General features: G+C 44.0%; 1 protein-coding gene and 1 long non-coding RNA gene across 3 annotated transcripts; one reads left to right on the forward strand and one right to left on the reverse strand.

The window, feature by feature from the left end:
- Window positions 1–657: 657 nt before the first annotated feature.
- Window positions 658–24880, reverse strand: Polr1b (RNA polymerase I subunit B). Of its 2 annotated transcripts, XM_078028285.1 has the most exons (15): window positions 24595–24880; window positions 22269–22436; window positions 21903–22049; window positions 21204–21336; window positions 19084–19220; window positions 18110–18333; window positions 17052–17223; window positions 13857–14028; window positions 12882–13163; window positions 11110–11243; window positions 7606–7776; window positions 6867–7028; window positions 3616–3807; window positions 3014–3267; window positions 658–2184 (listed from the first exon to the last, which is right to left on the reverse strand). In XM_078028285.1, exons 1-15 carry the CDS (start codon window positions 24769–24771, stop codon window positions 1302–1304), a joined length of 3408 nt encoding a protein of 1135 aa, XP_077884411.1. In that variant the 5' UTR covers window positions 24772–24880; the 3' UTR covers window positions 658–1301. The 2 variants fall into 2 exon arrangements, with proteins under 2 accessions (XP_077884411.1, XP_077884412.1); XM_078028286.1 differs by lacking the exons at window positions 21204–21336; window positions 22269–22436; window positions 24595–24880 and having other exon boundaries at window positions 21903–22041.
- On the forward strand, window positions 24819–26250 carry LOC144369166 (uncharacterized). The gene is made up of 2 exons (XR_013428657.1): window positions 24819–25328; window positions 26109–26250. It is a non-coding gene; the product is annotated as an uncharacterized LOC144369166 (long non-coding RNA).
- The last annotated feature ends 210 nt before the right edge of the window (window positions 26251–26460 follow it).

Consider the following 26460-nt stretch of genomic DNA (forward strand, 5'->3'; position numbering starts at 1 on the left):
AAAATAAAGATGTTGTGTCCACCAAAAACTAAAAAATAAATATTAAAAAAAATCTCTCATTAAAAAAAAAATTGATAGGAAGGCAGCTCAATATATATAATGCAGAAAAAGCCAAGCACAAACTAAATACAGATTGGATTTCAGAGACATATGAAAAAAAGAATATAAATCATCAATAAATTTTAATATTCTTTACATGTTATAATGACATTTTGGCTATATATTTCATTAAGGGCATAAAAACTAATTTCTAAGATTAGTTTGTCCATCAACCGAGGAGCAGACACGTGGTGCTCCACACGACACAGTATCATTCAGCCTTCCAGGAGGAAAGCCAGCCCCGTCTACAAGACAGCTGAACCTCGAAGCCAGGGGCCAAGTGAAGTCAGCCAGACACAGGAGGACAAACACTGCATGGTCAACAGTCCAAATGAGAGAAGCAGAGAGTGGAATGGTGGTTGCCAGGGGCTGGAGAAGGAACCCAGGGCGTGAAGTTTCAGTCATGCAAATGAGTAAGTTCCCAGGATGTGCCACTCACTCAAGTCCCTGTAGCTGACAATCCTATACTGTACATATGAAAACTGGCCGAGAGGCATACTTTTTGAGTTCAGTGTTCTTAATATATACAAAAAAGCAAAAATCACAGGAGGACAGACCTTTTGGAAGTGATGCATATTTATTTGCCTCGTCTGTGGATGCAGCACAGGTTGTGCACAAATTCAAACCCATTAGCTGCATATGTTCCACGCATGTATTTTTAAAATTTTTATATTTTAGTTGATAGACCTTTATTTTATATATTTACACGCAGTGCTGGGTCGAACCCAGTACCTCACACATGCCAGGCAAGTGCACTACTGCTAAGCCCCAACCCCAGCACCGCCACCCTCCCCTGCTTTTTAAATTTATTTTTTGTTGATAGACAACACATGTAGTTTTTTGCACATCAATTATACTTTGATACTTCAATAAAGTTGCTTTTACTTCATGTGGCTCTAAGAATAAAAAAAAAAAAAAATCATATAATTGGCCTGTGTTACATTTGTATCCCTTTCCCCTGACAGCTTCATTACCAGTACATCATTTTAAAATCATTTTTAAATAATACATGTGGAATTTTTAAACAAATATACTAAAAGTCAACTTCAGGAATTATATCAGACTTGGGAACCTTAAATTCTTGTTCCTGTTCTTGGTTTAAAGTATTAACACCCTTGAGAAAACCTGGTAACACCCTTCACTGAACTAAACAACATTCTGTTTTCATCTGATGACCCTCCTGTCCTAAAGAAAACAGCCTGTTACACGACGTCCAGCTTCACTTTGATGTTCATAGCTGCCAGTTCAGCTACAAAATACCGAAACACGTAAGGCACAGAGACAGTATCAATGGTGTCACTGCGGTTACAGAGAGCACAGTTGTATTTTCTGTTGCGCAAGGCGGACCAGGAAGGGGGTGGCTTCTCCAATAGTGGAGAAAGTAAACTGCCACACTTGACACACACGTGGGCCACCGAGCGGTCAGAGCAATTGAAGAGGCGGTCATGGAGGAGAAAAGATGTGCCGTGGGCCAAGAGAGCATCCCGCTCCATCTCCCCAAAACGGATTCCGCCCTGCACGTTTCTTCCCCCAATAGGCTGGTTGGTGACTTTGTCCCTGGCTCCAGTCGTTCTAACTTGAAATTTGTCAGACACCATGTGACGTAAGCGCTGATAATAAACCACGCCTATGAAAATGTCTGCCTCCAGTTCTACCCCACTGATGCCACTATACAATCTCTCAGTGCCATAGAAGTTGTAGCCCGCAGCCTTTAACATCTCGCCGAAGTACTCCAAAGCAGAGTTCTCCTCGGAAAAAGTGAAGGGTGTCGCATCGTGGCAGAGGCCATGCAAAGCGGCAGATTTCCCAGCCATACTCTCAATTAACATGCCGATGGTCATGCGGGATGGAAAGCCGTGAGGGTTGAACAGAATGTCTGGCACCATCCCACTCTCAGTAAAAGGCATGTCTTCAGCTGGCCACAACCGGCTCAAAATGCCCTTCTGCCCGTGACGACTGGCGAACTTATCTCCGATTGTTGGGTTCCGAGGGACACGCATTGTGACGCAAACACACTTGAATTTCCCATTCCCAGTGTCGTTGCTGCACACTTTGATGTTATCCACGATGCAATTTTCTTTACTCCTAGGAAATGTCAATCACAGAAGTCAAGCTTTCGTTAAGCTTATGGAGAAGTTGTACTGGCATACTTAGTGTTTCATAAAGAGCATTTGTAAAATGAGTTAGTATCCCTAAAAGTGCTTTAGGGCTATTATTATGTTCATCTGCACCAATACCATCAATAAAGACAAGGAAAAGCCATCACGAAGTCCTATTAAAACCAAATCAGTAGTAAAAGAAACTAAAATAAAAATTTTGTTTTAAAAAAGAGGCTTAGTGAACTCAATATTTTGGCTGTAACACATCATGTAGGAGATGACAAAATTCAGTGACAGTTTTAACATAAATCACAGACAACTCAAACTGTGGGACTGTTAACAAAGAAAGTAGAAAAGTAAGGGCAGCAAGACAAACAGGCCCTTGTCTCATCAGGCAGTGCCAGCTCAGGCTCGACCGAGACCAGAACTGCTATGGTGTGGATGCCTGTGTCCCTCCAAGTTCACACTGAAATCCAGCTGAGAGGAGGGGCCCTGGGGGTGATGGGGACTGGAGGGTGGAGAAGCCAGCTGCTCCTGTTTGCCCTTCACCTCCTACCCCGGGGACACCCAGACACACCATCTGCGGGGAATAAGTCCTCAGCGGACACCCGATCACCTGCCAGTGCCTTAAGGATTTTGGACTTCCCAGCCTCTGTAACTGTGAGAAATAAATTATTTTTTATTGCTCAGCCTCAGAAATCTTATTACACACTCGTATCTTCTCCAAAACCTCCCGTTACAAGACAACTCTCATCAACAGCCAGTAATGCCACTGAGAAATCGCCTCTGGAGAACAGCAGAGACCACACACTTACTTATAGAACACCACAAAGCTCTCCCCGGTGTTGAGGTTGAGGTAGCCGTAATATGGGTCTCCATACTTCAGTGCTGCCCCTATGAAGGGCAGTCCATCGCCATCCAACTTCTGTAGAGTCCGGGGGTCACCAGGTTTGACCCCAAACACCAGACTATCATCTCCCTGTTTAATCCTTTCAGACAGGTCTATGAACTCCGACTTGTAGACACTTCCATGGGCAAAGCCTCGCTCCCAAGAAGCCTTATTTAGAATCTGTGAGGACAAAAAATTGTTAACTGAGTCCAACGGAGGATTTTGAAAATAAAACCAGTTAGGATAATATTAATACTTACAATAATTGAATTTAAAACTCTTCCCATATTTTACAAATCAGGAATACTATTAAAACCCAGCTAGCGCTTAAATATAAAAGGTAACTACAGAGACTACTCACTCAACATTCATTAGTACTGTGTGCTCAATGTGGAAGACAGATGCACACCTGAATACTGTGTGAATATATATCTCAAGGCCCACTTTCAACTTAGACAAGGAACAAACAATTTAACAGAACAAGAAAGTTTACAAAAGACTGGAACGATATCTCCTGGTAAAACTTACCATGGCATCTTCCATGTCATAGCCAGTGTATGAAATCACAGCAACAATGGCATTTGTCCCTATTGGGTAGTTATCCATGTCATAATAATCATACATGCATGGTCTTACAAGAGGACTCTGTGGAGTCTGAAGACGGTACAGTTTATTATCTGATCGGTCTTGGTAAGTGAGAAGGGGAAAGCCCATAGTCTGCTTACCTATAGAAGAAAAAACAATTCTTTGTTTTTCAGCCCTCAATTGTAAAGTTGTTACATAAAACTGAAATGATTAAATATTCATCAGAGATGAATGAACAAATAAATCACCGTGGTTATAATTACTACATAGTAATATTAGCTGTGAAAATGAAGTAGCTCTAAGTATCAACATGACCAGATTATGAGAACAACTGGGTGAGAAGCAGAGTGAGGTGTCTTATGGTTAGACATGAGGAGGCGTCCCCTGACCACTCACGTGTGGTGCAAGAAGTTCGAAGGAGAAATGGCTGGCTGTGGCTGGAGGAGTGGATCATGGGGGCATGCCTTTGGGGTTATTTTCCTGAGCAAGCAAGGGCTCTGAGTCCTGGTGGCCAAGTCCTAAGCTGTTTTCCTTCATTACACTCTTCTATCATGATGTTCTACCTCTGAAATTTTGAGCCCCAAATACACTTTTTCTCCTCTAAAATTGCTCTTATTGGGTCTTTTGGTCACAGCAATGCAAAGCTGACTAAAATAGGTGTGATGATGATACTATTGGTATACATTTGGAGCACACCCCAAACAATTCTATATGTTCATGGACCCATGTAAGAAAAGTATAAAAAGGGGATATAAAAGGCTACACACAAACGGCAGGACATTACTACTGGGGGAATGTAGGGAGAAGATGGAGAGCAGCTGTTACTGAATTATATTACTTTCTTATACACAGAAGAAAATGTCAACATGTATAAATTTTGAGTAGTAGGACATTATAGGCAAGACTTATCATACTACTTTAAAGTACAAGGAGTCATTTCAGAATAAAATGAATAAACTATTTATACACATAAGGAATTTTTATTTTTTTCATATAGAAGATTTACAGCTTTTAGTAACACAGGGCAACTCCCTAGGGGAAAAAACAACTATATACATAGAAACCACCAGCCAAAGCACTGGAGAGTAACCAAAAACCATCAAACTGAGTTCCTAGTTTTTTCAATTTTAATTTTTTTCCCCTCATGTCCAAACAGTGTAGTACTTACAACCTAGATTGAAATTCACAGCCTCACTGTATCAAGAGCCCAAGAATAAAGTTGGGGATGTAGTTCAGTGGCACAGCATCCGCCTAACATGCACCAGGGCCCTGGGTTCAATCCCCAGCACCGCAAAAAAGCAAAGAAACAAAAAAAGAACCAAGGAATAGAGCTCAGATCATGACAGTGACTAGAAAGTGAGGGGCTTATTTCAGAAAGGCAAGAACTACAGAGGGATAGCCTTAAATTCTGCACATAAACTGAGGCCACACTTCAGTGAATTTCTGAGGTCTGCATCCAAGGGACAAGACCAGATTGCACACCAGTGACTAAAAGTGAAGGTCTCTACCAATTAGAACTAAAAGCTGATCCTATCCAGGAAGTTACAAGAGAACCCAGAATGTCCACGATGCAATTCATGACTAGTAGACAAGGAAACAGCGAAACATGACCTATTCGCCACAAAGAGCAGGAGCTGTCATGACATGGTCCAGAGGCTGGGATCAGACAGTGACTCAACAGCACTTCGCATGATCCATGCTCAGAACCTTAAAGGAAAATGTGTCCACAATGAGCAAAGCAACCTCAGAAAACTGAAACTATTAAAAAGAAACAAATGTAAGCTTTAGACCAAAAAATACCTGAAATAAAAATTCATTAGATGACAGAAGAAGTCAATGTAATGATCTATTAAAAAAAAAAAATCAAATCTGACAAGAAAAAAAAAAAGAGAGAGAGAAAAGAAACTCAATGGCTCAAGGGACAATACAAAAGGTTTGACATAAATAATGCACAACTGAATCTTAGAAGAAAAAGGAGAGAGGCGGAAGCAAGAGCTTTAGGAACAACAGTGGTAAACTTCCCCAAGTGGGTGAGTTTACTTTTTCTTACAGATTTAAGAAGATCAGAAACTCTAACCAGGACAATCATATCATAGTCAATCTCCTAAAAACCAGAAAAATAAGAATCCTTAAGGTCATAGAAAAAAAACCACATCATATTCAGGGAAATAAAAATAAATATAAGCACTGCCTTCCAATTAGAAGAGACAGCAAGAACAGGTAGCTTAGAACTGTAACGTGCTGAAATAAAAGTAACTGTCTACTCAGAATTACATATCCAGTGGAAATTTCCTTCAGAAATACTTGTTTTTTTGTGGTTTTTTTTTTTGGTGTGTGTGTGCGTGGTGCTGGGGACTGAACCCAGGGCCTTGTGACTGTGAGGCAAGCACTCTACCAACTGAGCTGCATCCCCAGCCCGAAAATAATTTTCAGATGAATGAAACTAAGAACATGACCCCTTCAGGCAGAAATGAAGTGCGCTGGCAGTGCTAATTATGTGAGTGACAGTGATGGCCATCCAGGTCTCCTTCAAAAACTGAATCAAAGGGGCTGAGGGTGAGGCTCTGTGATAGGTAGATCACTCGCCTAGCATGTGTGAGGCCCTGGGTTCAATTCTGAGTACTGCATATAAATAAATAAATAAAAATAAAGGTCCATCAACACCTAAAATAAAAAAGAATTGAATCAAAGGTCTTGGACAAATCCAAATCAATGGATAGTATACAAAACAAATCGCCCTTTTCTTTGAAAAGATCAGTGTCAAGAAAGACAAAGAATGGCTAAGAGCTATTCTAAACTAAAGGAGACTGAATAGACATGACAACTCAACACAGAATGTGATCTTGGGCTGAGTGCCTGCTGCACAGAAAAATCTGTCGTACACGGATGCCCAGTTGAAATCTGAGTAAGAACAGCATCACTGTTAACTCCCTGGGTCTGCTAACTAGCCTGGGCTGCATGGTGAAGGGCCTAGCTTGGAAGATGTGCTGCGATGTTCAGTGGTAAACAATGTCTGCAACATATTCGCAGGGGAAAAACGGGGCAATGGGAACTGTCAACAGAAAAGATGATGGTTTTTGGGAGCTCCTGTCCTATTCTTGCAAATTTTCTCCAAGTCTAAAAAGTACTTCAAAATAAAAAGAGCTATGCACATTCTTCTTGCCCAACTGTACCCACCACCGCCCTCCATCCACCTTACCCATCTGGCACTGGTACATGTTCCGTGGACTCTGGTTGTGGTCAGAGAAGGGGATGAAGTTGGCGATGACACTGAGCAGGCTGTGAGGGAAGAGTTCCTGGTGTGTGGTGACTCCAGCAAAAACCTCATCCTCAAAGATAGCGATGTTCATGAAGAGCTACAGGAGAGGAAGGTTGAGGACAAGGCACCGAACAGCCAGACTCTCACTACCTCCCCACCTCCAGCACTCAGAGGCCCCAAAGGAAGCGTCCCCTACCCAGCATCATGCATGCTGAAGGGACCCCCTGGGGTGCACAGGAAACTTCCACTTAGAAATACCACTTGCCTCACACCTTCACCCCAAATCTACCAGGGTCCAGCTGTGAAGGGGATCAGGACGAAAGACAACTTTTGTTAAGTAACACAAATCCCACAGTTTTGCAATTGCGAAGATGTGGGCAAAGCCCAAGGGCAACAGAGACTTTAATCTCCCCAGCTGAGGCAGAGCCAGAGGCAAAGGTGCTATGGGAGTAGGGCAGGATGGGAGCACTGAGCCTCCCTCGGGTTCTGAGGAGTGAGGCAAGACAGCAAGATACGGAAGTGGTTCAGTAATGTCACTTAGGGGTGGCCAGAAAATAAGTGCTTTCTTTCAAATGCCTAATTTTTGCTGAAACAATACCCTTAAAAGCAACAATGAAGCCTCTGGAGGTTCCGCTACACAAGCAGAGACCCGCCTTCACACAGGCTGCGCATACCTGTTCCATCGTGCCAATCAATTCTTCTTGGCCCAGTTCCAAGTTCTGCACAGGCCGTACCAGTCGGCAAGGAGTGGTAAAAAGCAAGAGTCCTGGGTACAGACTTGGCTTTCCTGTCATGGGGACAAGGACCACCTCCATCCAGGGGGGGATTCTTTTTTCTCTCAACACCTGTTCAACAAGAGAATGCAATTGAGAGCATGTGCTATGTTCTATGCCCCTCCCCCCACTTCCCTTCTACAGGGAAAAGCACTACCTAAAAAACATTAGGTCACACCAGTAATCAACCCAGGGCCCACTAAACCTGAAGCCACAGTCCATTCCCATACAGAACACCATCCACCTCTTATTCAGAAATGGCAAAAGCCCTACACTTTCTTGGCTCAGGCCTCTTATCAAGAAAACCAGTTATGAGACTGGGGAAAAAATAAAAAGTTTATTCTCTGACATCTGAAATACAGATGATTGATTTTACTTTTAAATATATTAATTACATGAAAAGACCCTTCCATCTGGGAATTAAAAAAAAATCCAATAAACTATTAAACAACTCCTGTGCAAAGGGATAAATACAACTAGAAATTATAGAAATTTGAAAAAAAATGATAAGACTCCTGTGTCAGAACTTATGGGAACTCAAAGCTCAACACATCATCAATAAAGATGAGAGGGTGCTGGGCAGAGGCAGATATCAGCAGAGGCTGGTTAGGCCAGAGGAACAAGTTCTGGAGCTCCACCATACAGCCTATGCCCACAGCTAACACCACAGCTGATGACGGGATTGCGCAGCAAATCTGCCAAATGTGTAAACCTTGGACATTCTTAAAAGAAAAGAAAAAAAAAAATAGAAGAAGAAAACAAAATGGTACCAAAATAAATAAGTAAATAAATAACTCAAAGCTAAAAGGAACAAAGTCGACCAAAAGAAATTAGCGATACTTTTAGAAATCACTGGTCTAGGAAATTCCCATTTCCAAGAGGAAATGAGAAAAAGGCAAACTACTAAAACAGATCTTAGTGGAAACAGCAAGCTTAAGACTAATCCCTTAATAAAAATAAATAATTTCTAATGTTTACCAAAGCAAGAAAGATTGAAACCAGGGCCTTAACACATGGAAGGCAAGCACGCTACCCACTGAACTACAAAACAAAATACTTATGAATGCTGATTTCAAAACATCATAGAAAACAAACAAACCACGTCTTCTACTGGTCCTACCATCTCTCTGCCTCTCACTGTAGACCTCTGGCCTCAGCTGTCCCTGATGGACCCCTCCTGTTCCTGAGCCACTGGGCCTCTTGTACTGCTCTGGTCCTACACCCTGCAAACACCCCTCCTCCAGAGGGGCTGCCTCTCACAACGCCAGCACAGCCTGCTCCCAGACGTAAACACAGACTCACTCATTGCATTCCTCCTCCTATGAGCGCAGGAACAACACCAAGTCTCCGACTTGGGAAAACCCGTAAACTACTATTTTCTTACTCAATACTGGGGAGGGGGAACCTAGAGCTTCTTTGCATGTGCTAGACAATTGTTCTAGTACAGAGTTACACCCCCAGATACCCACTTTTTTTGAGATAGCATCTTGCTAAGTTCTGAGCCTCAAATTTGCAATCCTTCTGCCTCAGCCTCACGAGTAGCAGGGATTACAAGTGTATGCCACTGCACTTGGCTTCGAAGTACTATTATGGTACTCCTTAAATATTAAGAAAACAGTCATCAGCACCAAATGGGATCTTTCCTTAAAATTGACTCATCATTAATTACTATTATCAGAGAATGAATTAACTACCAGGTTAATCCATCTAGAGGAAAACTTGAATTTTCCCCCAAAAGGTGTCAAAAACTAAAGGTGATTCAGTAATTCCATTTCTAGGTATATAACCCCCCAAAATTGAAAGCAGCTGGTCATGGTGGCTCATGACTATAATCCTAGCAAGTAGGGAGGCCAAAGCAGGAGGATCACAAGTTCAAAGCCAGCCTCAAACAACTTAGCACATGGAAGGCAAGCAATTTAGTGAGACCCTGTGTCAAAATAAATAATAACGGGCTAGGGCCGTGGCTCCATGGCCAGTGGTTAAGCTGCCCTGGGTTGGGTTCAATTAGTAGTTCAAGGAAAAAAAAAAAAAAAACCAGAAAGCAGACACTTGCATAGGTATTTATTTAGTGAGGTTCACAGCAATGAGGGACTTGCAGTAAACAAAATGTAGCACAGCCACACAATGGACTGTCACTCAATCTTAGAAGGAAGGAAACTGTGACACATGCTGTGAAATGTCAGATTCGATGAACCTTGAGGACACTATACCACAAAAGGTCACCGTATGCCACTTACCACAGCCAAACCCACAGAGGCAAAGCAGAACAAGGGCAGAGCGAGGATAAAGAAGCAGTGCTCAAGGGGCTCAGAGCTGCAGCCCAGGATCACGACTGAGGTTCAGAAATAGCTGGTGGCACAGCTGCACAACAGTGTGAATGTGCCTGAGGCCACTGGACTGCACATTTGAAGTGGTTAAAGTGGTGAACATTTTTATGTGTATTTACCAGAAAAAAAACAGCCCTGAGGGGTTCCCACTGACCAAATAAAATGATAATGGGGCGGGCTGGGTTGTGGCTCAGAGGTGGAGCGCTGGCCTAGCACATGCGGGGTACTGAGTCCAATCCTCAGCACCACATAAAAATAAATAAATAAAATAAAGGTATTGTGTCCAACTAAAACTAAAAAATAAACGATAGTGGCTGGGGTTGGTCAGTGATAGAAGACTTACTTAGCATACACACACCCCAAGTTCACTCCCCAGCACCTGGTTGGGGGGACCCCTAGCAACAGAACGCCCATGAAATAAAACAGGCATTTATGAATCTATGTTGATGTAAATAAACACAGAATAGCAACGTATAAACAGATCAAGCGACAGAGTTAGGAAAGAGCACTCAGCAAACCAGCAAACCCTGAACTCTGCAGAGAACCTCCAGTGCCACAGTGCAAAGCAGCCAAGAACATCGACCACTTGGTGACAACTGGATGGGGAAAAAGGGCCTTCATGTACTTTTCAACTGCCTCTCCACAAACCACTTGGTAGTCATTATATAGTTACTATTATACAACCTAATAAGAATTAAAATTAACCTTTCCACAGAACAAACCAACATTATGTGCTTCCTGAAATGATATCCCAGGTATCACCCCGGGTAAGTAACATATAATCCCAAATGAAGGGATCCTGTACACAGTAAATGGTGGTACTCTTAAAGCTAAAATTTGTTAACACAAGCAGACTGAGGCCTCAATGAAACCAGCAAAAACTGCATGTGAGTTAGGTATCTGTCACTGACCTGAACCTATAAGGTCGGTACAAGGCAAGACTCCAGGCACTTTTAGAATTAGCTTTCACCCCTGACAGTGGATGGTTCCATACTGCCCTGGGGCTACCTCATCAACCAGAAAAAACCCATGAACCTAAAGACAAGGGGCATAAGAATTCATAAAAACTCAAAATCACCTTAAATCGTCGGAGAGAATCTGCGATGCCAGGAGCAAGATCCTTATCCACCCAGCCCACCATGAGGCCATCCAGCAGGACAGGGTAGCACTCTCTGTAGGGTCGATGTGGTGCTCCATCAACGGGAGTGACCCCTGGTGAAGACAGCACACAGAATGATGAATGCAGAGAGTTTTACTTAATCCCCGCCAGGCAGGCTTGACGAGGGCTTCATCAGTTGAGCTATCTAATCATCCTGCCTCTAAACAGGTAATTTTGTATTACAGCATAAATCACGTCAGGAAAGATGTGGGCGACACTACGAACTGTGCCTGTGAGTAGACCAACCAGGGGGAGTGTCCAGAAGGCTGTCCACTGTGTAACTTCTTACATGCTGATTTCTGAGCCATGGAAGTATATTAACTTTTCCCAAAACAGCCTAATTATAGTTGATCCTCATTATCTGCAGACTGGTATCTGTATATTTGCCTACTTGCCACATTTTATTCTAACTACAAAATTAATACCAGGGGCAATTTCAATTGTCATGCAACAAAAAATTTGAGTCACCTCATACATACCTTCTGCTTTATTGTCCCAGCTCACACTATCAAATGTCCTGTTCAAAGCTACACTTGTTGTATTCCTGTGCATTTTGTTGGTGATTTCATTGCTTTAAATGGCCCTCATGGGCAGTGCCAAAATGCTGTCCAGTGTCCCTAAGTGCAAGGCAGCTATAATACGCCTTATAGAGAAAACACGTGTGTTAGATACACACGTTACAGTGCAGCTGGCTATGAGCCCAGGGCTAGACTCAGGGGATGGAAGGCAGACATTCAGAACAGGGGTCCAGCATTTGTAATTCAGTGTTGGCAAGTAATTTACAGAGCACAAGTACTGCAAATAATGAGAATCGACTGTAATTAAGTAAAACCAAGACCCTCTTCAACTACTTCTGAAGGCACCGTTTTCCTGACTGTCATAGTTGCCCCTGCTGCTTCATCTGTCATATCAATACTTCCTACAGAAAGTAGTTTGCCTCTTTTATCCGGTCTTCTTCCCCAAGGCTAGAGCACATTACCCTCCCACCCTTCCTCTGCAGTGGAGACATCTTCTGCCTCTCCACATTTTTCTTCTTCCTTTCTACCTTCTCCTGGACTTTGACACTTTAAATCACTGGTAGTATACACAATTATTCTTTTCCTCACAGAGGGTACAAGTACAAATAACACTGATTCTGTTTTTTTTTTTTAAGATATATATATACTAGTTGTAGACGAACACACAGTATCTTTATTTTTATGTGGTGCTGAGGATCGAACCCAGTGCCTCACTAATGCAAGGCAAGCGCCTTACCACTGAGCCCCAGCCCCAGCCCCAGTTTCTGTCTTCTGCATCTTGACTACTTCTTGAAAACTTCCCCTGGGGCTCCCTCTTACAAGTCACTCTCTAATTGGGAGATGAACAGAGGACAGCCTCCTTTTTAACTGTCTTCCTACGATCAGCACTGTTTGATACCTAGAGATGCAACGGTCCACCAACAAATACAGAGAAAGAGCCCCCAAATGTTACATAATACCTTCCTGCTTTCAATATCCACATTGGTCTATTTCAAATTTTTAACTTCTTTTTTAAGTTTAAAAAAAAATCTACAACTTTTAATTTTCCTTGTTTTCATTTTCAAAGAATGCATTCGATCCTCTGTAAAGAAGCCAAGAATATAGACCCACTCCTGCATGGAGCAGTGAAAAAGAATTTTGCCTTAATGTGTTAACAACCACAAACCCTCATACCTAAGCTGCAGAGCAGAGTTGGAAGAGATGTTGTATACACAAGCTGCGTGACGACCTCACACGTGGCAGTTAGGTGGTTCATCAGACCACAGGGCGCCCCATCTGGGGTGTGCACGGGGCAAAGGAAGCCCCAGGACTCTGGCAGCAGCCTACGTACAGTGGTGGTCCTCATCTTGGCAAAAGCAGCCCCTCTGTGCACACAGCGGAAATGGGAGAGATAGCGTATGAAGTTCAGCTTGTCAGCCACAACACAAAGTCCAGAATCTTGCAGGAAGCCAAGACCTTAACAAAACAAAAGTCACTCAAAAACAGGCCTGATTTTTCCAAAAAAAGGTCCACTTCTGAGGCTTTGATGACAAAACCTCAGCGAATTCTACAGAGCAAATGGGTCATTTTAACATTCACTCTATTCATCCTGATAAGTAGAAACAGAAAATAATTGTGAAAGTCCTCAGGATTCAGAAATCGTATTGCCGCAGTTGGCTGCCTATCGCCTCCACCACACCCTCCTCTGTGGAGAACACTGGATGATAATGGAACCACCAGTAATTACATTCATCTAAGCACACTGGGAATACATGAGCACTGCCAGCATGCCACTGAGAACCTGCAGCAATAGCACCTGTTTATAAAAAGCAGATTGCTGGGTCCCCATTACAGCTTTTTTCCGCTTCCCAGGTCATTCCATGCCCTTGGTCCAGGGATGGGCCCACAGCAGTCCTTCCAGGCCTCCCACTAGGTCGTCCTCCTGAGACACCTAAGGTGCCCACTAGGATGTAAGCCACACAGACACCCACCTAAAGCCCTTCAGGCTGACACTTGTCAAAATTTATCATAAAACGAAATCTGTCTTTTGAGTGAAAGTGAGAAGTTTACTAAAAAACAAACAAAAAACTTCTTCAGTTACATATAAACCTACACTATGCAAATATTTGAAAAATATAACTAAAGTAAAGCCTAACTATTTAATTTCACCTGTTTTCGAACGCAGATTCCCAGTAGCAAGAAGATATTCAAATGGTCTTGTAAGGTCTGTTCCCATACTGAAAATCTTCATCAAATTTTCAGAGTTTATGGACACATCAGTCTTCTGAGCCTTCTTATCTAAAGCTATTTTAATAGACACTAACCAAGCTTCCATTTTTTCCTGAAAGAAGAAAATTCAAATTTCAAACAGTAAATGATTTAATTATCACAAATTCCATATTCACGCACACATAATCTGTACAATCAATAACAGTCCATTAATTTATACATATTACATGAAAATGTAAACCACAAACCTTAAAAACAGCTTTTCAACATCCTGCTGGAGGCCAGGCATTTCTTAAGAGAGAAGACACAACTCATCTAGACCAGGGTTTCTTCCTCAGCACTACCAACCCTAGGGCTGGAGACCGAGGTGGAGGTTGTCCTGAGCATCACAGGGTGCTCAGCAGCACCCCTGGCCTGCCGAAGCATCCCTCAGTCATTGTAACCAAGCACACATCTAGACCATGGACACAGGTGGTGAAGCAAAGCATTGCATGTGGGGAGTCAAAACACTGTTCTAAACCATCCACATTGATGTTTGACCATAGATAAGCTTTACATCTAAATCCTCTTATCAAGCAGTCAGAACACTCAACCACAAGCTTTGAGACCAAAACAACAATCACTGTGTTCCCAAAAAGAAATACAGCCAAGAGCACAAGGTCCCCAAATTAGATCCAACATCCAAGACAGTGACAGGCCAGGAGGGAAGGCTGAAACTGTCTTCTGTAAATCTGAAATACAATCAAAGAGCAGCCAAAGACAAAAAGCCAGAAGAGGAAAGAAAGCCACTGAGATGCCGGTCAGAGGCTGGGCAAAAGCTCCTGGGCCTGAAGAATAAAGAGCTATGCTCTCTCCTCCCTCAGAGGACTGACTGCTCATTATCTTTCCTTTCTAAGGTCTGACACATGACTGTGCAAATGGGATGTCTTCCTGCACACCCTGTGCAGTGGTCGAATCTGGGAACGAGCACTTGCGGGCACACACCAGCAGCTGGCACATGCATGTTTGTTCAAGCCTCACAACAAGCCCCCTCCAGGGACTGGAGTGTGACAGGAACACTGAAAACCCTTGGCCAAATTTACTTCAGAACCCAGAATTCTGCAGACATCTCCAGAAAGCTGACAGGTGTGTGAGGCATGCAAAGCCCAACACTGGGGCCCTGACTCGCTATCAAACACAGCTCTACGGTACACAGAACAGGAGACACTACACAGTCTCCCGCAAGTCAGGTCAGGTGTGGCTGCCAACTGACCTTTTCTGGTACTTTCTGGAGCTGGAACTACAGATAGGGTCAGGGACTCACATGGGCAGCCTGCACACTTCAGCACGAGCAGCAGAAGTGAGCAACCCCCTAGGCGGCCTTCCTGTGGTGCTCCCCAGCCTCTCTGAAAGGTATACCGTGGTGATGATGAGACCATGCCTGAGGCAGGGAAGGAGACACCACAGGGTGTCTAATTAGAGTCTAATTCTAATTTAGAGTCTACCTGACCTGCTCCAGGGGGCAGAAAGGGAGCAGTCAGTGCTTCCACTCCCGTCACTCAGCCCTCAGAACCAATCCCATGGACCCCACAGAGCACCCGGATCTCTGTGGCAACACTCAGTGCAATGGCTAGAGAAGTCGATTCCTCAAGTCACTGACAAGTATCTTTTTTTTATTTAGAGATAGGGTCTCTGCTTAGCACCTCGGTGTTGCTGAGGCTGCCTTTGAAGTTGTGATCCTCCTCTCTCAGCCTACTGAGCCACTGGGATTACAGGTGTGCGCTATGGTGTGCATCACTGTGCACACCTGGCATTGTCAGGTATCTTCTAAAGACAGTTTTCACATCTCATATTCAAGGTTTGGAAGCTTAAACAGAGCTACTGAAAAGTAAGGAAATCAAATGCTCCCCTGTTGCTGACAAAGGTCACCCTACTAATATCTTGCTTCTGAAGACACACAGTCAGCTCAGGGATAAGACGAACCCCGAACTTCACTGCAAGGATGTTGCGGGAAATGCACCTTAGCCTTGATAGGCCACACAACAGCAAATTTCTAATTTAGATTTTTATCAGGGAAATTCCAGGGTGCTAAAATTTTTCAATCCAATTTTATGAACAGAAAAGACAAAAACAATTACCTTCCAATAAGAATTATCATCTAGATGATGAGGAATCAGGATTTTTTTTTTCAACTTTAGCCCTCTCCATCTTTCAATACACAACATTACCTTCTAGACTAAATCTTTTTAGTCTAGAAGGATAATATGCAAAACATAAAATGCTGTGGAACTGACTTTCCTATGGAATCACTTCTATACCAGCCAAGTCCCACTGTATACAGCGACATCGAGTCTGGCATGTTCATATTCTGGGCCACCACTGTGAACACACAACTAGCAAGTGCTGGCCCTACTCCCAGGGACACACAGGGCTTGGTTCCTGCCAGTCTCTGATCAAAACACTTCTGCAACTGGTCAGTACACAACACCTTATTTTACATGTGTGTCTGTTGCAAGAAACCTTATTTAATACATACAGTTGCTTCTCCAATGTTAATGTGGGTTCAGAGGCAGAGCATAGCCTTCTTGCTTTCAGGAGAACCAAACAGGACTTCACCACTATAGGCCCTTCCAAAAGGCACAGCATGCACACAGGCACCCATAAAAATGTGAAAACCCGCACTTGGTAGAACTCACAAAGACCCTTGTTTACACTATGACAGCTGAGAGAAGGCAGCCACAGCCTTCTTCAACCTCAGCTGGGAACATAAGGATGAGGGGCCTCCGTGCCCATATCTGTGAGCAGCTAAGGAAGAGCTGGGTACTGATCCTGGTGCTGCAAATCACTTCAGCAAGTAGTGAATTTGAATACACAGAATCTGCAAATAACGAGAATCTGCAATATGCATACAGGCCATTTATACTACATCATCAATGTTATGATCAAGATCTGATGTTGTTTTTACACTCTACAAAAGATAGTAAACAAATATCTGAACTTGGTATAAGCTAGGATTTTTGATTAATCCTCACTGCTGAACACACAAAAAGGAAGACTCTGCACATGCCAAAACCAGGAATCATAAACACGCATAAACATACCATACCATTCCCTGAGTGGCACAAGTGGTCCACGGTTACAGCAGCATGGATTTACCTTCAAAAACATAAGGAACAGCTGGCCAGGTGTAAGGACTTCTTGATTCACCAAACTATCAGGATTCTCCTCCATGCACTCTCCTCTGGCTAAAGCAAAGAGCTTCCGGGTCATGAGACAAAGTACATAAAACTTTTCAGTACTGGATTTCAAGTGGATGCAGATGCACTGGCTGTAAAATAGAAAAGTAAAAGCTTTAAACAATTCAGCTGCAAATGCCACTTAATGTCCCTCTTACCAGGTCCCTCATTCATGTTTACTTTTCTTTTGGTAGGTACTAGAGATTGAACCTAGAGGCATCTTACCACTGAGCTACATCCCCAGTCCTTCTTACTGAGACAGGCTCCTGCTAACTTGGCTGGCCTCGAACTTGTAATTCCCCTGCCTCAGCTTCCCGAGTTGCCGGGATTATAAGCATGCACCACCATTCTTGTTTAATTAAAACTCCTTCCTCCAAAAAATTACTTTTCATCTTTACTAGCAACCTTAACAAAAGAGCAGAATATCCTCATAAAGTCTAGAACTGTGCTGGCCAATGTGGTTATTTAAATTTAATTAAAACTAAATCAAATTAAGAATTCAGTTCCTCCTGTACTGGCCACATCTCCAAGGCTCAACATGTGGCTCCTTACCAGACAGTACTATTCCAGAGCTGGGCTCCTCTAATAGCTACCAGTAGTCACAGAAGACAAAGTTCTACTGTAAGGAATCCGACTGACAGGACACCTTCAACAAGTGCATCCAGGTACAAAGAAATCAAGTAAATGTCTAAAATTTGAACTGCTTTAGTGACTACAGTGTTCAACGTGCTATTTGGACGATGTTCTGAAGTCTGAAATTATTTCAAAACAAAAGAAATACAACAAAGTGAACTGAAGTGACCATAAGAAGGGTGAGGACGGCCAGAGACAAAGCTGGCCCATAGCAGAGGGGCCTGATTCCACCCCAGCTTCGCTCTGACTCCCAGGTGACTCCCAGCACAATCCGTACTCCACTCAAAGACCACCAACACCCTCCTCCCAGCCCTTCACCTCCAAACACAAGCCAAGCACACATACTTGAACAAGAACTCTGCCGCCTGTTCATTGGAGTACCAGTCAGGAAGACTGAGTTTCACTCTGAAGCATTCCCCCAGGTAGTTAAGGACCTGTTTCTGTGTGGAACAACCCTCTTCCATTACTATCCTCAACATCTGAGACACAGAGTTCCTAAAGAAAGAGTCATCCTCTTTTCCTTTGATGAGCTCTTGAAAAATCTGATAATCAGAAAAGCTGACAAGTGCCTAGAATGGAAAAGAAAGATTTTTTAATCCTTTGCCAATAATAACACAAATATTTTATTGTTTAGTTACAATTCTCTCCTCTAATGACTTTAATAACCAAGAAAAATCAGCACTCCACTATTGCTGAAATGAAGTAACCTCTGCAAAATAATGCATTTTTTATATGACAGCTGGACACCAAGATGGTCCCAGTGATCCTCACCTTCTGATAATCACAAATTTGTACAGTTTCCTACCATACTAAGAGACCCAAACACTATGGCAAGAAAGATGCTGTAGACTCCCCAGGCTGAGTCGCGAAGGGCACTGTGGCTTCTGCCTTGTCTTCTTGGCTAACTATCTGGGGGAAGATGGGTGAGAGGAACTGAGACCTCCTGCCAACAGCCAGCACCAACTCACTAGCCAGTGAGCGCACCACCACGAAAGTGGATCCTCCAGCCCTGGAGCCTTCAAAGTGACTGCCACCCCTACTGACACCTCACTGCAAGTTCCTGACACCCCCAAGCCATAAGTGCCCAGTCAACTCACTCCTAAACTTCCAACTCACAGAAATTGTGGGAGATATGTTTACTGACATTTTAAGCTATGGAATTTGGAGGCGATTTGTTATGGAGGCAGTAGATAACTGTTATGGAGGCAGTAGATACCTGGCACAGCTTGCACCTGACAAAGAGAACCTACCCGATCTGCACAGGATACTACCTCAGATGAGTTTCCTCATAACAAAAAGAAAACTTTCACAAATCATACCTTAAGTGCAAATCCCAAAGGAAGAAAGAACAGCTCTTTCCGGTAAATGAAGTTCAACATAACTGTGCCATTTTCCAGGTAGTGAAGGTTCATATTGACTGCAGAATGTTCTCCCTTCACACAGTGCATTGAAACTCCTATCGAAACAAACAGAAAATACCAGAAACTTGTAAGACCATACTTTCTTCAAAGATTTTTCTCTGAATTATTTTATTCTTTTAGGTATAATTTAAGCCAAATCACTAAGTGTATCCAAGAATGACAACCAAAAATGCCTCTAAGACTTTATCAAATGTCCTCTAGAGTACAAAATCTTTCAGGATGTGAAACTGTGATGTAAAATAACCAAAGCAAAGAATTTAACCAAACTTCCAAGTTTCTTTCCAGGCCAGAGCCTACATACTACTGAGCATGTTTTAGTCCCTGCACTTTGCAGAACATGGATGTCAGTGCAGCAAACCCCACCACCCTACAGAGTCTGACAGAGATGACGGCCTGACCCAACAACTCAACACAGAAAAGCAGAACTTGTCAGCTTCAGACAAGGGCTGCTAAGACAAACCACATCAACTGAACAAAAGAATAAACAGCTAGACATTCTGACACACAGACATACTGTTTTTTTCTAGCTGCCATATGTATGATGACAATTAAAAGACTGACTTTTATCTCATTTATAAGGATAAATCATGTAACTGTCAGGACTGCCAAAGAATGCCATACTCTGTCCTGTGAAGCCAGGCACAGTCACAAAGAGTGCTCAAACAGGTCAGGAGGCTGTCAGAGACCAAGAGGGGAATGCCAAGGCAGCTGGAATCAAAGACCTCCAAAGCACTTGTCCCCAACCCCACCCCATGACCAAGCGAGGCCAGTCTTTATCTTCACATCCAGTAACAAACACATAAAGTCTTTCAGCTTTAAAACACAGAAAGTAGTTTTCCCAATATAAAATGTTTTATCAGATGTTATTTTAATTCTTAAAATACATAACTGATTAAAAACTATACATATTAAAATGATTGATAGACAGATGACCCCACTGATTGACTTTTTTCTACTTTACCATGGTTCAAAAGCCATACTCCATTCATACTTCCCTTTTTTATTTTTTGGGGTACCAGGAAATGAACTCAGAAATGCTTAACCACTAAGCCACATCCCTTTTATATTTTTAATTTTGAGATGGGGTCTCACTAAGTTGCTGAGACTGGCTTTGAACTTGTAGTCCTCCTTCCTGAGCCTCCCAAGCCACTGGGATTATAGATGTGCACCACCATGCCCAGCCATTTCTGATTTCTGACCTTTGCCCAGGCTCCAATGCTATATGGTACTCTCTTGTGATGTTGGAAAGCAGCAGATACGCTACAATGTACTCTGTTGCGGGTGTTTGGGGCACTGTGTTTTGTATTTTCACATCCCACCATATCCACAAAAAGTTCAAGTGTGTGTACATGAGACAACCAACACTGTATAAAACAAACTCTTTGTGGAGATGATCTTGCCTACCTGCAGGCTAACATCAGTGTTCTGAACATGTTTAAGGTGGGCTAGGCAACGCTCAGCTAAGATATCGGGTAGCTCAGGTGTAGAAAGTGTTTCCAGTGCCAGGGATTGAACTCAGGGCCTTATACATGTTAGGAAAGCACTCCACCACTGAGCTGTATCATCAGTCCCTAAGTTTCAACCTAGGATTGGTTTATCGAAGCAGCACCCCATCCTAAGCAGAGGAATACCTGTATACTAATGATTAACATAAACTGATTAAAACATCATTCATCACCCAGGTCTCCATCTGTGTGTATGTGTGTACCTGTGGGGCCATGACGCTTTGATCTACTGCACTGTCAAATTTCAAGTAAACAATACAGTATTATTAGCCAGTCACCATGATAAACGTTAGCACCAGAACTTATTCATTTTATAAACATCTATACCCTGTGATCAATCTCTCTCCATTTCCTCCTCCCCATTATGAATCTTAATATAGATATTACTAATAGAAAAACAAAAAAAATATGTAAGAGAAAAATATTAACAACTCTACATAGATGCATATACTTTTTAAAAAATGAGTTTTAAACGTTTCTAAAAAAAAAATCCCAATGGTCACTCAAACTTACCAAATTGAGTATAGCCAGGCCCTCTGCTTTTCCACTTTGGTCTTACCATTGCAATGGGGAAATTTCTCCGAGGCATAATTAACATTCGGATGACTTTTTCAATGCCATTGATTATAAAATAGCCTCCCATTTCCTACCAAAGAGAATCTGTTAAAAAAGGTACACAACTAATTGTGAACACAAACCTTATTTCTAGCCAGATGCGGTGCACTATGCAGAAGAGGTGTACATAGGTGAAAGGGACAACAGACCCCTTGAAAACAGAGTGGATGTGGTCTTATTACGTACTTTAGAAAGGCCCAGGGACACAAGGGAATATTCATTCAGAAAATTAATGTCGGGAGTGTAGCTCAGCAGCAGGGTGTATGCTTAGCATGTCCAAGGCTCTGGGTTCAATTTCCAGGAGAAGAAAGAAAAAAGGAAGAGGAAGAAGAAGAGAAAAAGAGAAGGAGGAAGAAGAAAATTAGGGGAAAACCCACCAGTTCTTCCCCCAGTGTGGCTCTAACTGTGGAGCCACTTTTCCGGTACTATCTTAGTTGACAGTCATCAAGGGCCATACGCAGTATGCAGATGAGATAACATTGACCATTTTACCCGTCCAGAGCTGAGACAGAAAAACTGGCTCTTGCCAACAACTCCCTGTCTTCTCACTCCCAACCGGGGCTGGCTACTGTCCCACAGCCTGGACCCTGTGATTACCTCTGCCTCCTCGTGGTGCTCAATGAGGGCTGGAGGAGGAAGGCTGTATAAGTTGCAAAGCTTGGACTTCACCATGATGGGAACATAGCCAAGAAACTGCTTGATGATTCCTTTTGAGATTCCATTCACTGCCCAGCTGATATCAGCCTAAATGAAAACAAGAGGAAAAATTAGTTATAATATCTGGATCTGGAGAAACAAATTAGTATTTTAAGAGTGGGGAAGAGGAAAACAATTAAATGATTTTATGCTTTTGATTTAGAAGATGGGATCTCTTAGATGACATCTCTTTATATAAACCTTCCTAGGAATCAAGTCCTTTTTTCAAAAATGAAGGGAGCACCATGCACTGTCATTAATACTCACTGTCAGCTTCCCACGGTAGGTACTCCTTCGGCCCCGGCATTCAGCTGGATAAACGTTGAGCTCTTTGCAGATGGCCCCTTTTGGAACTGTGGGTGGACTGATGACAGCATCCACAATAGTAAGAGAGATACGCTCATCTTTGAAAGCAAAGTCAAAGGAAGGTATATCCTGAAATACAATTCATACTATTAAACAAACTGCCTGCATTTCCAAGGCACTTTTTCTCTAAATCTTTCAACTCCCCTGTGTTCTATAAGCAGCAATGCCTAAATGCCAATAACAACATATCTAAATAGTATACTCCACTCATACCTCTTCTGAGTGCATTAAGTATTTTCTGATCCTGCACTGTTTGTGTCAGATTCTGTGTAGGCTTTGGGGCACAGCAGTGAAAGAGCTCCTATTTTCTGAACCAAGTAAGTGCCTACCTTCCTTACCTTTGTTCTCTGCATGGCAGAACAAATGGGACTGCTAATAGGGCAAGGAAAAGGAAACATCCTTCTGACCAGGTCGGGACACTCTAGTGCCCTTCCTTGAGCTCACACTTGCACATTTTACTTCGTGGCAACCTCAGGCTGAAGCCAAAGCCATGCAAAAGTAACGGTGGTGGCCAAGGCAGTTGCCCTTCTATAGCAGTTGCTACTTTGCAGCAGTCCCTGGGAAAAGCTTTGCTCCTCTTCTGAGGAAGAAGCACCACTCGGCTCTACTGCACAGTAATTATGAACAATTTCCTAGCCTAAGTGTTAGAATAAAACGAAAAGGTTCTCCACCCTCATGTGAGTTTGAGCAATCTTTTCTAAATTTTTACCCAAAGCTGGTATTATTTTGGAAATTAATATTTTATTTAAAAATCAAATTTATAACATATTTCATATTTAAAGTAGAGCAGTAGTTTAAAAAAACAGATGAGATTTGCTTTCTCAAACCACAGCTCAACTGTATAGTCAGTTCTCATTATTCACAATAGCTATGATCTAAAAAGTCACTCCAAATACTGAATTAGCAAATAAACCCATTGTTCCTAGGCAAAATAGAGTCTCCTGGGAGCCTCTAGTTTTAACATTTTGTTAACCAATCAAGACATAACTTTGCTTTGTGTGTCTAATGATTTACTTAATATGTATAGCACTAAATAACAAAAAGGAGGGCTGGGGTTGTAGCTCACTGGCAGAGTGCTTGCCTGGCATGTGTGAGGCGCTGTGTTGGATCCTCAGCACCACATAAAAATAAATAAATAAAAGTAAAGATTAAAAAAAAAGTCTGGAAACTGAAAGTCTACATATTAATCCTTATAAAACTCCACGCATGAGCTCCATTTTTAGGGCAAATCTTCCTTGATCATCTCAACCCTGGACTCTTATTATTTGTATAAAACTCTATCAATTAACTTTCAATAAAATCTACTTTTTTTGTATTTGCATGACGCTAGAGTCCAGGGAAACAAATATTTCCCATCAATCTTGTCTTTCTCAAGAAGATTAAGGAGTATTCACCTTCAAAGAAATCCCCTTGGCTCCCATATTATTTATAAGCATCAGACCAGCCATCAAAGCTCTCTACATTCTAACCCTCTCCATGTAAATCTGACAACACCACCACAGGGCAGTGTCCCCTAAATCTGTGGATCATGGAGGAAAAGCACTCTCCGCTTCCCTTGAACTCATACAAACCTGACTTCTCTTGGCAGAGCAATTCTCAAACCACTGAGTGCTTTCGGGTCTCCACTTGTCCAGTGGCCCAAACGCTCAACCCCAAGAGCTACTGCCTCTTCCCTACCTTCAGAGCCTGGTGCCTGGAGACCCCCTCCCCGCCATCCTAACCTGTGCTCCGCAACCCCTGCAGTCTAGACCAGTCATTAGGACCCCTTTGTATTTCCTCATACCCGTCTAATCGGACCTCCAAGACACGAAAACTGAAGGAGCTCAACTACGGATCAGCTCAAGCCTTTTGAGGCACTTTTGCTGAAGCCAGGATTAGGGAGGCGCGTGCGACGTGAATGATGGAAAGCACCCCCAGGTGGGCACCTCTCCGCTCCCCCAGCTCCCAGGAACCGCCCTACAAGTAACCACGGCTCGCCGTCACGGCTCAGCCCAGACACCCTGAACCCACCTTCCCCAGTGAGTGGACCCGCGGCAGGAGGAAGCCGGCGCCGCGTCCCCCGCACGGCGAGGCGCACGTGTCTAGGGGCTGCTCCGCGGCCTCGGCCGGGCCTCCCTGGCGCCGCCCGCACCTCCCTCTCCCGGGCCTCCCGCCCGCTGCCGCCCAGGTGCCCCGGCTCTGCGAGCTCGGCCGGGCGCAGCCCCGGCGCCGGGAGGCCGCCGCGCACCTGCACCGCGTGGCTGAGCCCCTCGCGCACGGCGTAGTTGAAAGACTCCACGTGCGCCCGCGTCAGCTCCTGCAGCGCCGCCTTCTGCTGCTCGGGAGGGACCCCGTAAGAGGGGTCGGTGAGGTGCTTCAGGCTAGGCCCGCTGGGCAGGCCACGCCACCGGCCGCCGGGATCCATGCCGCCTCACGCCCCACACCAGTGGCGGCTCCGCGGCGCGGGAGCAATGGCCGGCCCCGCGGCCTGCCGGGAAGTGTAGTTTCCGACTGCTCTGCCCGGCTCGGTCCGGCAGCTTTATGGGGTCGGTGTACAACCAAAACCGCAGCGCGAAAGGGCGGCCGGAACTTCACGGAGCCAGAGCAGGACGGACCGGCCCCAGTCCGCTTCTGCAGAGGACGCTGGCGGTAGTGGCGGTCCCGCTGCCCGTGGGTTGGGAGTGCGGAGTAGCGCTGTCTTCCCTCGATCCCGACCCTGGGCCATCATGGGAGAGTCAACCGTTACCGTCAGCCAGGTCGTCACTGGGACCCAAGCAGAGGCGGCCCGGGCTGACCCTGCCCTTCTTCTGGACCGAAGCCACGGGCCGGGGAAGAGGGCGTCCACGTGGACTCACCGTGCTTGGGCCTCGCGCGCGCGTCAGTGCGAGGTGCAGCCGCACACAGTCCTGCGCACGTCTAAAGTGAAGGCGTGGCCAGCTTCCACCTTTGCACACTTGGGAGGCCGCCACCGAAATGCAGCCAGTGAGCTGACCCCTCGCCCCTCAAAGCGTGCTCCCGCCCTTTGGGAATGCAGATTCCCTCGTGTGAGCCTCCCCTCTTCCTAGTTCAGCTAGCGGGTTAGTCAGCTTTGTGTGGCTGTGGCTCAGGACCTGGGGGGAGGGGGACAGCCTAGAGAGGGAATGATCTGTTTGGGCTCCTGGTTTCAGAAGTTCCGTCCACTGCCTCCATTACTTTGGGCCTGAAGTAAAGGCCCATCGTGGTGGAAGGGCATGAAAGAGGAAAACGTTCATCTCATGGCAGCCAGGAAACAGAAAGGTATTAGTCCTCAAGGGTATGTCCTCAAAGCCATCCCCTCCAACTAGTTCCCACCTCCTAATAAAGACATAGCTATGATTCCCTCAATGGGTTGATCCCATTGATGAGGTACAATCACTTCACAAAAGCCTTCCCTCTGGACATTGCTGCTTTGGGGACTAAGCATTCAACAGAAGCCTTTGGGGGAGACTTGATATTCAAGTCACAACAGCTGTTCATTTCCATTCCTATATGACTTTCAGAGGAGTTACCTTCTATGCCTAGTTCTCCACACCGACAGATCTATCCAGATGTGCAGCTATAACATAGGTCCTGCCTCCCCTCCTTCACAGTGCCTCTGCTCCTTCTAGGAAACCCTTCCTCTAGTCAAGGACTCCTGAAAGGCAGGAGAATAAAGGGATTCTTGCAGGGGCTATCATTCCCATCAGCACACAAAAAGGCCAGAAAAGCTCTTAAAACTACTCACAGATCCCTTTCTCTTTTCAGCTACCCCATCATTTCTCTGTCCCCTTCAGAATACAAATTGGAAGAATTGACCATCCTCACTGTCTCTCCACTGTTTTCAAGGTTCATTGATGTCACAGCTTTTCCTTTCATGGTTGAATAATAACTCATTGTTGTGGATGTACATTTTGTTTATTCATTCATTAGTTGATGACATTTGAGTTGATTTACTGTTTGGCTATTATGAAATGCTGCTGTGAATATCAGTGCACAAGTTTTTGTTATGTGTGTTTTCAGTTCTCTTAGGTATTACAACTAGGAATGGAATATATTTTCCGGGTTTCTGTTCTCACAACTAAAAGGCTCAGGGGTCACTCTAGTTAAACTGGGCTAA

This window comes from Ictidomys tridecemlineatus, chromosome 12, assembly GCF_052094955.1.
Source record: "Ictidomys tridecemlineatus isolate mIctTri1 chromosome 12, mIctTri1.hap1, whole genome shotgun sequence".
In the NCBI taxonomy this organism is placed as follows: domain Eukaryota; kingdom Metazoa; phylum Chordata; class Mammalia; order Rodentia; family Sciuridae; genus Ictidomys; species Ictidomys tridecemlineatus.

What these genes read in the sequence shown, in the direction of transcription:
- Polr1b (XM_078028285.1), bottom strand. Translation starts at nt 24,771, where the DNA reads ATGGATCCCGGCGGCCGGTGGCGTGGCCTGCCCAGCGGGCCTAGCCTG. An exon ending in AGCACCACGAGGAGGCAGAG is followed by an intron (nt 21,337 to 21,902) that starts GTAATCACAGGG and finishes TCTCTTTGGTAG; the next exon opens with GAAATGGGAGGCTATTTTAT. An exon ending in ACCAGTGCCAGATGGGTAAG is followed by an intron (nt 3,808 to 6,866) that starts GTGGATGGAGGG and finishes TCTATAGGTAAG; the next exon opens with CAGACTATGGGCTTTCCCCT.